Source organism: Petaurus breviceps, unplaced genomic scaffold (assembly GCF_028583685.1).
Source record: "Petaurus breviceps papuanus isolate PSGF00001 unplaced genomic scaffold, PetGlider_PUasm1.0 91133, whole genome shotgun sequence".
Classification (NCBI taxonomy): domain Eukaryota; kingdom Metazoa; phylum Chordata; class Mammalia; order Diprotodontia; family Petauridae; genus Petaurus; species Petaurus breviceps.
The window spans coordinates 52,079,898-52,095,252 of NW_027187419.1; the positions used below are offsets into that span (position 1 = coordinate 52,079,898).

Consider the following 15,355-nt stretch of genomic DNA (forward strand, 5'->3'; position numbering starts at 1 on the left):
AATTTCTAAAAATTCAATTAAAAAAAAATTTTGCTTAACAAAATGTGAGTGTTTCAAAGGACAGTCACTGATTGCGATGGACTCTGCTCCCCTCTACCTCTGCATTTACCATTGCGTCTGAGCAGCAGAGAATTTGGTCAAGCCTCAGTAGCACTGATTCTAGGAATATTTTTATTATATTCACAGCACCTATCACAGTGTCTGGCCCATTTTGTTGCTGTTTTAGTCATGTCTGACTCTTCATGACTCCATTTCTGGAGTTTTCTTGGCAAAGATACTGGAGTGGTTTGCCATTTCCTTTTCCAGCTTATTTTACAAATGAGGAAACTGAGGTAAACAGGGTTAAAGGAATTGCCCAGGGTCACACAGCTAGTAAGACTGAATCTGAACTAAGGTTGTCTTCCTGACTCCTGGCCCAGTGCTCTATACACTACCACATAGATGCTTCATAACAGAACTTTACTAAGGATTAAAGGAAAGATCAAAATGGCCAGGCCCAGCAGCAATATAAAAAGACAACCTGTTTACAGGAACATGTACCGTGTTCCTCTCCCTTCACCAAACAAATCATAGTTCTCGATCATTTATTCTATAGTGATTTGTTATGCAAAGGCTAACCTGTTTAAATAGAAAGGAAAGCAAAAATTCTATAATATACCACAGTTAAAAAAAAACTAATAAGAAGTTGTGAATAAGGAGCCTTGTGGTGAGATGTGTGGATGTTTAGCAAAGAAAGGCAACAAAAAAACTAAAATATTCAGTCAGAAGTATGGGCAAAATCAGAAAGAAACAAGAATTACCATGTCTATAGTCCAGCTAAGAGAGAGCAGAAGTCCCAATTTGTGGGACAATGGTTACAAGTATTAGTGGGAAAAGGAGTTAGAAGATATGGGTTTAAATTGTCATTCAATTGGAAAAGTGTTGAACTTTGACTCAACAAGATCAGAGTTCAAATCCTGGCTCTGAAAAATGTAAATTAAAACAACTCTGAGGTACCACCTCACATTTATGAGGTTGGCTAATATGGCAGAAAAGGAAAATGATAAATGTTGGATAAGATGTGGGAAAATTGGGATCCTAATGTATACAAGTTAAGTAGGTTGCCCAGGGTTACACAGCTACTAAGTGTCTGAGGCTAAATTTGAACTCAGGTCTTCCTGACCCTAGGCCCAGGGTCTATCCACTGCTTTCAGGTTCCAATGGTGTTCCCTCAACAGAATTTGAAACAAAATCAATAGCTGTCTAACACTGAGCAAGAATAAAGATACCTCTTTAACGTGACCTGGCAATAAGGGTCTTTAATAAACGAGAGACAAATATCTTTTTTTTTTTTGCCTTTTTTTGGGGGAGGGGAAAGGGCAGGGTAATTGAGGTTAAGTGACTTGCCCAAGGTCACATGACTAGTAATTGTTCAGTTTCTGAGAGATCACATTTGAACTCAGGTCCTCCTGACTTCAGGGCAGGTGCTCTATTCACTGAGCCCCCTAGCCACACTGACAAACATTTCTTACAAAGACAACATCCCTGGTTTACAATTTTATCTTTTGCTACAGGTCAGATATATCTAAGAGAAGGTAGAAATCTTGCTTTGACAGAGGAATCCTATGATAATACCCATGCCAAGAATTGACCAAAAAGCCTAAAAGAGAGTTGGCTGTGATAGACAAACTTATAATAAAAGACAGGAGAGCAGGTTATTTAGAGTTGGAAAAGGTGAGAATGTAATAATTCTTTTATTACATATTTGTCTTTTATTGAAATACTTCCTAAACCTCAATATAATGTCAGAAGTTGGATTATTGGGAATTAAGAAGAGAGTGAGAAGAGAGAAAGCAGAGGTACCTATGGTAGACAGCCTTCTCAAGGAGTGTAGCCACAAAGGAAATAAGATATATAGAATGATGGTTAGCAGGGATGGAAGAACAATGTGACAATAGGATGAATTTATAGAGTCTGACACAACTGAAATGATTCAACATCAATAACTATAAAATTCAGAGAGTCGAATAGGAAATCTGATCAGAAAGACAAAAGAGGTAACTTAAGAACCAACATGAAATCAGCCCATAGCTCAAAGCACTGCTGAAAAGCAGCTCTGAGCCTGACCTAGACCCAGAATGAATTTTGAAGGCTTCTCAATAACAATTCTTTGGTCCTTGCTCCAACCCAGGGTTTCCTCTAGGGAAATCTATGTGACTAATCTTTGCTCTTCCATAGGAGAGATTAGATATTTTCCACAGCAAATAGCACTATCCCATGGGAGTATTTAATTCCCTTGCCAGCATCAGAAGCTACCAAAGCATGAAACAAAAGCCAAATTAGATTTACCCACAGCAAAGAACACTAAAAGAACTCACAGATAATTCAGACCACTTGACCCTCTCATGTACTCTACCTCTTCTAGGAAGCTATACTCATTCCATACTTCTAGTGACCCCTTGACACTGACCTTCCTCCATTCTAAGTATTTTGTGGGGATAACCCCCTCCCCCAAGCCAGGTGAGGAAAGAACTCAGGGTTACCTGAGAGTCAAAGAACCTATTTATATGCTTAGCTCCACTTTCTCTATACTACCCAGTGGGATTCAACCCTTCCCAAATGTAGAGAGAACTAAGGGTCAGTAAGAGTCAATACCCACCCTTTGGACCTACAAAGTCCCTATGATTGATTCACAGCAGTAGTAAAGGGTAAAGTCAAAGTTTGCTTCTCCTGAATACGTTTCTGTCTCTTTGCTCTTCAGTTACAGCCCCTCTTTGGTTCTCAAGTTCCTTGCCCCAATTTTCTTTATACATTTTCACAAACAACTCAGGAATATTCAATGTCCCCTAATCAGCCTTGTATTTCAAAGACATCCATAATTTGGCCTCAACCTACTTCTACAACTTTATAACTCTCAATTCTCATCTAGGAGCAACTGATCTGGTCACTGATCCCTAAACAAGTCAATTACATTCTCACTTTTGTCAACTCTAAATAACCTGCACTTCCATCTTCTTTTATTATGTTTGTCTTTTATTGAAGTACTTCCTAAGCCTGAAACAGTGACTCAAGTCCCAACTCTTTTGTGAAACTTTCTTTGATGTCACAGTCACCAACTCACTCTTCTGAATCAAGAATTTAGTTATTATATTGTCATCACATTTATTATTTCTATAATATATATGATACAAATTCACATATTTATATCACATACTGCAATATAATTATATAGTATATACTAATTATAATTTATAAATTTATATTATATATTTCTATGTAATGATATGTAGTATATTTCATAGACTATAGAATAATTCATTATATTAATTTATACATTAATACATCCCCCAACTCATTTGCCCTTTGGCATATCATAAGATTGTATGATTTAGAACTAGAGGGGGCTTATAGATCATCTAGTTTGCTGTACCCCCTTTTACAGATGAAGAAACTGAGGTCTATAAAGTGAACTTACCAATATTACAGTGGTAGTAAGTGGCAACATTGGGTTTCAACCAAAATCCTGATTTCTTCAATTACTGAACTACATAAGGTGGAGGTGAAGATACAAAATTTATAGATGACACTACCTTGTTTCCCTTATATATGTTTTCTACTCATTTATAACAGGTGCTATCATTTTGTGCTTTTAAAAAAATTTCAACAGGTGTTTTTCACATAGTAATAGAATGATTGCTGTGAACACCATGCCAGGTTATAGAGATAAATACAAATTCAAAACGAAACCTTCCTGCCCTATCCCTATCTATCTGTTTAAAGCTTCACAGTTCTTTGCATTTTGTCTCCCCCATTAGATTTTGATCTCTGTGAGGGTTGGAACCATCTTTTGCTTTTCTTTGTGTCTGTCCCCAGGATTTAGTACAGTTCTGTGATACATAATAGGTACTTAAGACGAGTTGACTGACCCAAGGAGCTTCTATTCTTTTGGGGGAGATTTGCACATATCTAAGTGTACAAAATAAATACAAGGACATTTTAGAGGGAAGGGCACTAGCTCTTGGGTTGAGGTTAGGTTAGGAGAGAATTAACGTGGGGTTGTAGGTGACAGGAGCTGTTCTGAAGAAAACAAGGGAAGGTTGGAACCGAGGATAGAGAGCACTGCAGACAGGAAGGGCACCCAGTATAAAGGCTGTATGAATATCCTTTCACTTAAGATCAAGTTAACATTTTTTCCAAAAGTTACCATTGATAGCCCTCATTACCAACACTTATCTTAGCTCAGTGCTCAGGCAAATAGCTCACCTTTAAATAGCAAAATTTGCAAAGCACCTCACCTCATTCGAGTCTCAAAACCTTAGGGTATGCTACTGTATAATAACACAGTAATCATAATTTTGTAGATGGGGGAATCTAGGTCACCCAACAGCTGGGGGCCCTGGGCGGGATCTGAAACTTGAGCAGACCACGGAATGTAGAGACTCTTTCACACCCCAGTCCCTCCATCCCCAAAGCCCACCCCCCTGCAGTACCAGCTGGGGGTCAATCACCTTCGTTCTCATAATTGCAGCCTCACTTCACATTTGCAGCCTCCAACGCTCGCTCGAGAGCAGAGGCGGCTCAAGTGATTAAAGAAAAACAGCCTAGGACAACGACTAAATTCCTTCTGCCTCCAGTGATTGGCTGAACAGAGAACCCTCCCCCCCCCCCCCTTGCCCTGATTGGCCCTCCGGCAAGGGAGACGCACGAGGTCTGCAAGTTTGCACGTGCTGCAGAGCTGGGTGGACAAGATGGCTGCGGCAACGGCACCTACGGGAGCTGCTGCGGGTGCGATGGCTGGCGTGGGTTCCTCAACGGCTCGGCTTCCCGCGTTCTCCTCTTCATCTCCTCCTCACCGGCTTCCCAGTCGGAAGAACCGGCCCTGGGGCCCCGTGGAGTCCCTGTGCAGTGGGTGTGGAAGGAGCTCCACGGCCGCAGCAGGTAGAGAGTCCCTGCCCACAGGCCCTCTCCACCCTCGTCTACTACGGTCGTGCTGTGAGGCAGGGAGGAGGCTCCTGCGGCCTTGGGCCGAGGCTGTGGCCGCCCTAAGCCCTTCTCCCCGCCCCCACAGGTGGCAGCCCCTCTCGGTAGGGAGGGATTGGGGTAGTGTTGGAGGGACCGTGGCCTTCTTGGCAACTGGGCGGCCCTCCCCCCCGGGAATTTCGTCAGTATCATTCTTCTTCCTTCTCCTCTCCTCTCCTCTTCTCTCCTTCCTCTTGCCCCCTTCTCTTCCTCCCACCCTTCTTCCCCTCCTTCCCCCTCTCCTACCCTTCTCTCTTTCTCCATCTCCTTTTCTCTCTACTTCTCCCATTCTCCTTGCCTTCCCCTTCGTGAATTCCCTGGGTCTTCAGATCCTAAAGTTAGGGGTGAAAGCAGCCTTTGAGGTTTTCAGCTGCTTTGTTGTACGGATGGGGAAACTGAGGTCAAGAAATGACCAAGGCATTTCAGGTCAAAGGTGGCAGAGTCAGGATAAGAACCGAAGAAAGCCCCCAATCCAAAGCCAAGGGAGGGTCTTTCTTCTGCAAGGCTACCTTGTGCACATCCCCACGGTGACAAAATGGTCCTGAGGTTATTTTTTTCTATTCCTTTTTTGTGGATGTCCAATTCGTTTTCTTGAGATAGATTCCAAGAGAACACCAAGTTGTGAAAACTATTGATTTAGTTAAGGTTGATGGCATAGGTTTGCCTCTAACGGAACAATTTTGTATTCGTTGTAATAGTTTACAGAACATGTTACTGGTTTGCAAGACCAGACTCCCTTCTTGCCACACTGTAGTTATGTAGCTATTATCCTTCCGCCAGCTCCCCCCTCCCCACTCTGACGATCCATGGGTAAGTGCCTCAGAACCTCCCTACAAAATAAGAACGACTATAACAGCACCTTCCTCAAAAGGTGGTTGTGAGCATCAAATAAAATAATGAATTTTAAAGTGTTTTTGCATCTTTTTTTGCCAGAGCAGGATAGCATTACTCATTGCAAGCCACATGTATGTTGCCCAGAATGCAGCTAATATAATGTTGAAATCAAGACACAGCAAAGCAAGCTGTGTAATTACAGCCTCTTGTAATACTTGAAAAGCATATCCTAATCACCATTTGATCTTATATTGTACTGGCCTGAGTCAGTGTTAACCAGATTTCCTCATATGCTTTCTTTGACTTATTCTTCCCTCATTTGGGTGAGAGCTTGCTAAGCCTACAGCATGATTTCATGCCACCTCTTAACTATAACTCTTTAAGAATTTGTTTTGTACTAACAAGCAATCGCTGATAGCCAGCTCTTGCTCAGTTCTGCTCTTTCATTACAGTGGGATAGCCTTTCTTGTCATATGCTTTATCTCTTGCCAGAATTTGAAAGTTACTTAAAAGTTGGAACAGTTGAAAATTTTGTTTACCTCTATTAAAGGCTTGGTTGTATTTTCAGTAGAATGTTGCTTTTTTGGGATGTGTATATTTTTTTAAAAAGATGTGGGATGTGAGGTAGGAGTTTAAGTAAGATATGCAAATGACCTGGATAGGACAAATGTCCAGTTTTGCGTCTGCCTTCATCAGTCGGTAAATTATTTAGTGTGGCATTTTAAGTAAATTAGAGCTATAAAATTGTGTTATAGAATTGCCCACTATTCAGTACTCTCCAAGAAATTTAGTAATAACCAAATGTCACTGCTTTGGTAGATATTTACACAGTTGAAAGATTTTAATTTATTAAGGTGTTTTTTCCCCCATGGGACATAAGACTTTAAAAATTTATACAGTTTGAAAAAATTTTCTTGCCAACTTAATTTTAATCTTACTGGTTATATCAGGTAGCCACTGTATTTTTCAACAGGATATCCATGGCTTTCCAGGGCTACGAGTGAGAGGTAGCCATAATTTATATAAAGTTTTATTTTCTTTGTTACCTACCTAAAACTCTACAAAGTTTACTTACATATTTAGCTAATAATTTTAAATTATAAAACTGAGACAACCATGTTGTTATAATAGTTTGTAATTTTACTTCCAGTATCTAAATGTTATGTGCTTTTTTATATTCAATTAGGTTTATAACTACATCTGAAAATATAAAGTTTTATTAGGGTTAGGGTTATAGAGTGAACTTATGAATTCATTGATAATAGGGAATTCCCTCTATCACTACAAGTCTGTAATTTAGAATCTTAAAGAGTTACCTAGATTACTGAGAGATTAGGTACCTCGCTCAGGGTCACACCTAGGTCTTCCTGTTTCCAGGGTGAGCTCTGTTCACCATACTGTACTAGTACCTCTTATTTTTTAAAACTTAGTTTATAAAAAAGAAATATATTATTCGGTTGTGAAATTTTACGTTTGATAACTTGCCCAGTGTTTTACTGGTGTTTGCTTATTGATTAGGAAAACAAAAAATTAATAAATTATACAAATATGATTAATTCATGTAGAATTAATTTTCATCGGCAGGCCACCATCGTGAGCTTCAATGTGGACATGCTTATTGTGAATTGTGCTTGTCAGTAACTGAAGAATATAGCACAGTTGTATGCCCTGATTGTGAGGTAAGGTGTCTTGTTTGTTTGTTGTTCTAGATATCCTAAATATTTTACAAAGAACAAATTAGTTTATGTTTAGGTAAAAAGTAAAAGAAAGCAAAACGACATAACTTTGCTGTGGATAGGATGAAGAAAGGAAGCCAACCCATGATTTTTTCATTGTTGTAGGAAGTTTAGGATGAGGAAACTTTAACCAATTCATGTCAGCAATACTCACCTTATTGTATACCTTCTCCTCTCTGAGAGCCCAACCTATCCATATAATAACTTAATTCCCTCCCTCCCCCCAATTATCAAGTATTTTTTCTCCTCAACCAGTCATTCCTCTCTATCCCTGGGGTGAAAATACAGAAGCCTCAACAAATAAGCTTAGTTAAGCAAAATAATTCCCCACATTGCCTACATACAAAAATATTGGTCTTATTCTGCATGTTAGTCTATCACTTCTCTGCCATCAGGTGGCAGCAATCTTCATCAGTCTTCTAGAATTATATTTGATCATTGTATTGATTGGAGTTCTTAAGTTTTCAAAATTGTTCATTTCACAACATTTTTGTTGTATAAATTTGTTTTATGATATGATATTTTATATGTAAGTCATATATCAGTTGAAACTTCTTTTGGTGTATGGGGTAAATTTAATTTCTACTAAACTGCATAGTGATGTCCCTTCCTACCTACCTAATAGCTCCTACCCCAGTAACTGGGGTTTATCAGACCCTAGGCTAAATAAATACATGCTTCTGTATTTTCTATACCTAATCTGTCCTATTGATGACCTCTCTATTTTTTAACCAGTACCAAATTGTTTTTGATGTTTTATAATATAGTTCAAGATCTAGTATTGCTAGCTTTCCCCCCCTTTTTTTTCCATTATTTCCCTTGAGATTTTTGACCTTTTGTTTCTCCAGATGAATTTTGTTATATTTTTAGTTCCATAAAGTAATCTTTTGGTAGTTTAGTATGGCACTGAATAATTAAATTAATTTAGGTTGTATTATTATCTTTATTTTTTAGCTCCGCTTCTACAGATGATGATGAGCAATTAATATTTCTCCAATTATTTGACTGTATTTCTTTAATACTTGTATCCATATAGTTCTTGTATATGTCTTGATAAGTAGATTCCCAAGTATTTTGTACATTCTGAAGGCATTTTAAATGAAATTTCTCTTACTATCTTTTCCTGCTGGGTTTTATTGATATCATACAGAAATGCTTATTTGGTGGGAGGGATTTTTTATCTATGACTTTGCTAAAGTTATTTCAATTAATTTTTAATTAACTTCTCCCTAGAGTTCTTTATGTACACCATCACATTTACACAAAAGGATAATTTTGTTTTGTCTTCACCAATGCATATTCCCTTAATATGTTATTGCCATAGCTTGTATTTCTAGTACTATGTCATAAAGAAGTGCTTACAATGGACATGTTTGCTTTATTTGTGAACTTATTAGAAAGTACTTTAGTTTATCCTTATTAAATGTAATGCTGGCTCTTGTTTTTAAATACAGCGAATGTAGAGAAATAGAAAAACTAGATCTGTCTTTTTAACATTTCTCCCAATGCAGGTTGGCATCTCTCCAGCTACCATTTATACAACATTTGAATTTTAAAAATTTTAAAATAGATACCTTTTGTTTTTCCATTACCAAATTGTATCGTTCCCCTTTTCAGAGAGCCAACCCATTTAACAGAGGATTTTTTTTTTTTAGGAAAAAAAATCAGCAAAATTGATAAATACTTTTTTTTAATCATATATATAAAATGTTCCACACCCACGTATACAAAAACCTACCTACCTTTGCAAAATTGAGATGTCATCTCTTTTTTTAAAGCAGTTGGGGTTAAGTAACTTGCTCAAGGTTACATGGCCAGGTATTGCTGGGTGGGTGCTAATGTCTGAGCCCGGATTTGATCCCCAGGTCATCCCGACACTGGGGCGAGTGATCTTACTCTCTATGCTACCTGGTTTGCCCCAGTGTCCTCTTTTCTTTGGAGCCATGCCTTTTCTTTGCAATTTTGTAACATTCATTTTTAATTTTTTCGTGGATATATGAATTTTTAAAAAATCTTGAGTCTTCACAGAAATGATTTATATTTAAGAAGGTTTTTCCCACCAATTTCACAAATTAATTGGTAATTATAAATTACAGAATACCGAAATGGTAATGATAACTCATTTAGTAGATGCAAGGAGTGTGCATCTTGTCCAGAGATAACTTGGGTGTAAAAAGTGGCATAAACATAATTAAAGATCTCTGTGACCAACCCATTTGTCTTTTCCTTTTATATATAGAAAATAAGATAATAGCTGAAGTAGCACATCAGTATATAGAGACAATAAAACAAGAAGATAGGTCCTCTGTGAAAGACTTAAGGTCAAAATGGATAAGAATCACATCACATAAAGAAATCTAGAGGAGTTTGCCTCACTATCAGTGGAAAGAACACTCATCAGTGAAATGACAACCACAATACCAGATTCACCTGTTACTCTAAATGAAGGCAGAAGGGTATATGTCACAAGCTCTACCTTGCTAAAAGAATGCTTATTATTTCATAACTTATAGGTGTTAATGTTTTCAAGATCTTGTTTGAGTTGTGAGCTCATCATCACATAACTCTCTTCTGTACCCTTTCTCTCCTTGTTTCTTTGCTTTTTCTTTTCCTTATCCTGATCTTCCTTTTCTCTTCTTTCTCTTCATAATCTTAATCAAACAGTGCCATTCAAAGTCCTGTTGTCCTTCTCACAAACACTTTTACACTAAAGTGTTTTTTTCTTCCCTTTCCTCGTTGAAAACGTAGGTGTCTAGAGACATCAAAGGATAAAAACAATGATTAGAAGTAAAATGAAACTGAAAGAAACCAGCCAATCCTAAGACTGAAACAAAGTCAATGTACTAATACAGAAATATATCCAACCTGTAAGCATGCACAACCAGTGAGCAAAGCAGTTGATAAAGTTTCTCATGCTTTTCTTTTGGAAAATATGGAGGGAAAGCATATAGCACATCTATGTAATACAGTTAAAAAGCATCTTAAACTAGCTGAATGGATGGACTCAGAACAGTTACTAATGGCTGGATATCAATTTGGAACAAGGTGGAGTTCAGTCCTCTTTAGAAAATAGGACAACTCAAAACAAGTTCAAGGAGTCCCTTCACAAGACCATCTCAGATTATCATTGTAAAGCAGAACCAAAAGAAAAAGAAATGTGGCTCCTTAAGAAACAGTCTCCTAGGGGCAGCCAGGTGGCTCAGCAAGTAAGAGCACCGGCTCCAGTGTCGGGATGACCTGGATCAAATCCAGGCTCAGATATTTAGCACCACACCCAGAAATAACTGGCGGTGTAACCTTGAGCAAGTTGCTTAACCCCAATTACTTAAAAAAAAAAAAAAAAGTCTCCTTGACATATGTAAGAAAACTGTAAAGAAGATGCTAAAAACTAAACATTCAGTACATCAAGACAAACTATATGAGTTCTATAGATCTCTATAGATACTGTGATATAATATTACTTTAGAAATACTCTTTCTTTTCCTAAGAGCTAAAAAATGTCTACTTTCTGGAATATATGACCCATATTTACTGGAACCTTTTGTTTCCAATTGTTCTGGTCCTAGTATCCTCTGGACCTTTTTAACTGTTGTAGCAGTTAATTCAACAAATATATGTTGGAGCTGGTGATATAGTGGATAGGGGCCTGAGTCTGGTGTCAGGAAATCTTGAGTTCATATCCATCCTCAGACACTTAAGAGCTGTGTGATCCTGGGCAAGTTAACATCTGTTTGTCTTAGTTTCCTCAACTGTACAATGGGGGTAAAAGCACCTACCATGTAGTGTTGAGAGGTTTAAATGAGATATTTGTAAAAACACTTAACTCGGGGTCTGGTACATACCAGGCATTGTATAAATGCTTATTCCTTTCCCTTTTCTTTAAGTGCCACATATTGAATATAAGAACACAAACCTGGCTTTCTTGGAACTTATTCTTCTAGAGGGGAATAACATTAACATATGAAATATCTATAAAGTATTTTCTGGGGAGTAGAGCAGTAGCAACTGAGGAGGAGATCCAAATAGGCCTTGGGTAGGAGGTAGCTTATGACCTGATCCTTGAAGATGGTTAAGGCTTTTACAAGACTAAGGAGAGGAGGTAGTACATTCTAGGCTTGGAGGAGAGCCTATGCAAAGGCACAGAGATGAAAAACATGATATTATGGGAATAGGTCGGTTTGATTGGAATATAAAGAAGTTGATTAGTCATATACCTGGAGAAAGGTAGGCTGGATCCAACTTGCCTGCAGCTTTAAATGCTAAAGAAGAATTTACATTTGATGTGAGAGACAATAGAAAGATGCTGGAATTTATTGATGAGTACAATAATATAGATCTTAGTATATAATTAGTTGTGTTTATTTTGTGCCTTTTTTTGTTTTCTAGGAATTAAGTAGCTGAAGTGTTCTATAAAATATTTAATCCACACAGTCACTTCTAAAGGAAATTTGCAGTTACTTTGAAAACAATATAGTAAGCTGTTTCTCTAGAAACATGGAAACTTTTTGTATTATTAGTATCTGAATATGTCACATTAAGCTTTGCAAAATATGCAGATAATTGTCTCATTCACTCCTCACAGTAATCTTGTAAGACACATAGTTCAAGTATCTACCATTTTTACAAAATAAATAAATGAAACTGGAGCTTAGAGAGATTTGTCCAAGTTCACACACAAAGTAAATACTGTAGACAGGAAGGACTTGGGTTCACATCCCATCACTAAGTCCATCACTGAGGCTTTCTATTATACCTTCTGTCTTATTTTGTCTCCAGATTTCTTTGAATCATTTTTCTTATATTCTGTATCTTTCAGATGAGTATTTGGGGTTTCATTCTGTGTGTTAAATGACAGAGGAGCACTGTTTTGTACAAATTCACCATATTCTAATTTTGAAAATTGTGCACGTTATATATTTCATGTAGTTTTAATCTTGGATTCAGTATAGTATTTCTGTTTTCTGATTTGTATTCTAGACTCTCATTTAGGAAGGAAAATTTATGGTGTGATTTTTTTTTTGATGTTAAACAGGAAAGAGTATTTACTGCCACTAAAAACTCTATTTTTTTCTTTTTCAAAGGTGGTTACAACTATGAATAGAAGACCAGGATACTATCCTTTAGATGAGTATGCTGAAGAAGATGCTTATGAAGAAAAGTTTCAGCCTAAAAAGTATGTTTTGAAGATGTTTAAATTCTAAAATGGGCTATCTGAGCACTTGAGTTTAGAAAGCTGAAATTCTTTTCAAAAAATATTAGGTCAGCAAACTGTAAATCATGTACATAACATTCTTTAATGTTCTCAGTTAATTGTGATTTTGCTTGTAGAGTGTTGTTTCTTAGGCGTGTTCTCAGTTGTTGATTGTTATCACTGGAGATAAAGGGAGCAAAGCTGGCTCTTCATTTTCAGGGAATACAAAAGTATAAGGCTTTCCAGAACAACAAGGGGAAAGCTGAGAGTTAAACAGAACTCAGTCCTAAGAAAAGGATGAAGAACAGGCAAGAACTTCTTGGTAAAACAAGATTATCTGGTTACTTTTTCTTTTCTGGCTATAAAGAGTTTAGCATAGTTAGAATTGGGAACCAAAAAAAGCTTGGAGATGGGAGAAAAGTAGGAAAGAATGGGAAACGACTTGAACATGTTATTATATGCATTGTATGTATATGGGAGGAAGAAGAGTGACCTAGAACACAACTGCATTAGAACCCAACTAGATGCATACCATGTTTGCTTATTTATTATCATAGTTATGCCTGTTTTCAGTTTGATCCTTTTCTAATTTCCCATAGTTTTCTGTGGTGGTAGAGAGGTGGAATTTACTTTTCTTGAAGTTTTTCCATTTTAGTACCCAAAAAGATCAGCCTGCAAAAGTTTCTCCATCATTCTTACTTAAAGCCTACCTAATACTTCCATAAAACCTTTAACTTAAAAAAATTTATTAACTCTTTAAAAAGTTACAGAAATGAGAAGTGTGAGGAGATAGAATCCATGAGTCTGGAAGGATAAGTCAGAATTGGACTGGCAGAGTTGGGATGAAAAAAGCATTTTCAGGATGAAGGAACATTATCATGACCCTAGCAGGAAATGAGTCCACATTTCAAAACTAATACTAATTTGCATTGGTTTGCAGATTCTGCTTATTTATGTGGAGATAGGACTGAGACAAGTGGCTTTAGTGCATTAGAGGTGAATTATGCTAATGAAGCTCTTTGGAGTGCCTTTGCAGCCTCCTGTGAGGGTTTTCTAAAGGCTGGTATAAACACATGAAGGAAGCCTCACCCTCTTCTCATGTGTCAAAGGCCAAATCATGAAACCCTAGAAGGAGGCCCTTAAAACTGGACATTTTAAACCTGTGGAAAACCTGACCCCTACAGGCACTTACCAAAGTGTCTACAAATCCAAACTTTGGAGGGATGGGAGAATTCACATTCCTGTGTGGCAGTTTTGGCTACTCATTATGGGGGCCCTGAACTTTTAATTTTTAAAGATATACTGTATCTTTTGTACAATGGCACAAAAAAGACCACCCTGATAAACACAGTGACATAAAACAATTAAGGAGTAACATAAAACCTTATAATAACAGCTCATTTATGTTGTTCTTAGAGGTTTGTAAAGTGTTTTATATTTTCAGTTTTATTTGATCCTTATAATAACCCTGGAGGTAGCTATTATATCCATTTTATAAATCAGTTGCCTGGGGCTCTGGTGACCCATGGCTATAGGGCTAGTTTGTTTTTAAGACATATTTCAATCCTAGGTCTTACTGACTCCAAATCCAGCTCTCTAGCCTCAATGCCATACTGTTACTCAGTTAAATACCTGAATAAATGGTATGAAGAATGTGCTGAACAGCATCAGAATAGGGATGAATGTAAGCTAGCATAGTTGTGAAGGAAAGGTGACTTTAACATGGGTAGAATTTTGATGGACAGAGATTGGGAAGAGCCAGGGAGAACAGCTTTAAGGAAGGAATGACCATAAGTGCCTTGAATGAAGTTAGTCTGTTAGACTGTAGATAACTATTGAAATTTTTGACCAGTTGGAAAACTGACACAGTGATCTAGGCATGTGGTATTGGCCTGCATCTTGGTGATAGTAATGGGGATTAATGCAATGAGTGTATATAGATGGAATAATATTAGCAGGACTTGGTACCTGACCAGAATGGGGGAGGTAGGAAGGAGAAAGGAGTCAAAAGATGCTTCAGGTTTTATGTATGATAAACTAGGGGATTTATGATGTCAGACTGTCCAATCTCGAAATGGATTGGACAAGGAAATGAGTTTAGTTCTCTATGTGTTGAGTTGGGAGATGCTGGTAGGCACTCCGAATTAGAGGTATCCAGCTGACTTAGAAATGTGGATCTGGAACTTGGCAGAAAGACCAGAGGAATTTTTAGATTTGGGGATTGTTCCCAAAGCATTGATATTTGAAGCCATGGATATAAAAAATAAGCTAATCAGAGAGAATATAGAAAAAAATAGTTAAGAATAGACCTTGGAAAATCCTTATGTTTAAAGAACTCAAAGAAAAGTGCAATCATAGAAGTGGGAAAGAAAACAAGAATATAAAATGTAACAGAATGGGGGTTTTGGACAAGAAGATTTTCAAGGTTCCTTCTAGCTCTAAATCTGATCTTGTAGGAAGAGAGAATTTCAAGGAACCATGGGTAGCAGGTTAATTTTTCAGAGAAGTTGAGAGTGAACAATAGGATCAGTCATTAAGAATTTCTTAAGGTGTGTGTGTGTGTGTGTGTGTGTGTGTGTGTGTGTGTGTGTGTGTG

At 37.4% G+C, this 15,355-nt stretch overlaps 1 protein-coding gene across 1 annotated transcript in view; it reads left to right on the plus strand.

The window, feature by feature from the left end:
* Positions 1–4,727: 4,727 nt before the first annotated feature.
* Positions 4,728–15,355, plus strand: part of RNF17 (ring finger protein 17) — a 132,420-nt gene continuing 121,792 nt past the window's right edge. Inside the window, exons 1-3 of the mRNA XM_069079711.1 lie at positions 4,728–4,917; positions 7,417–7,511; positions 12,650–12,741. Of these exons, the coding sequence (XP_068935812.1) occupies positions 4,728–4,917; positions 7,417–7,511; positions 12,650–12,741 (377 nt within the window). The remainder of the gene's footprint in view (positions 4,918–7,416; positions 7,512–12,649; positions 12,742–15,355) is intronic.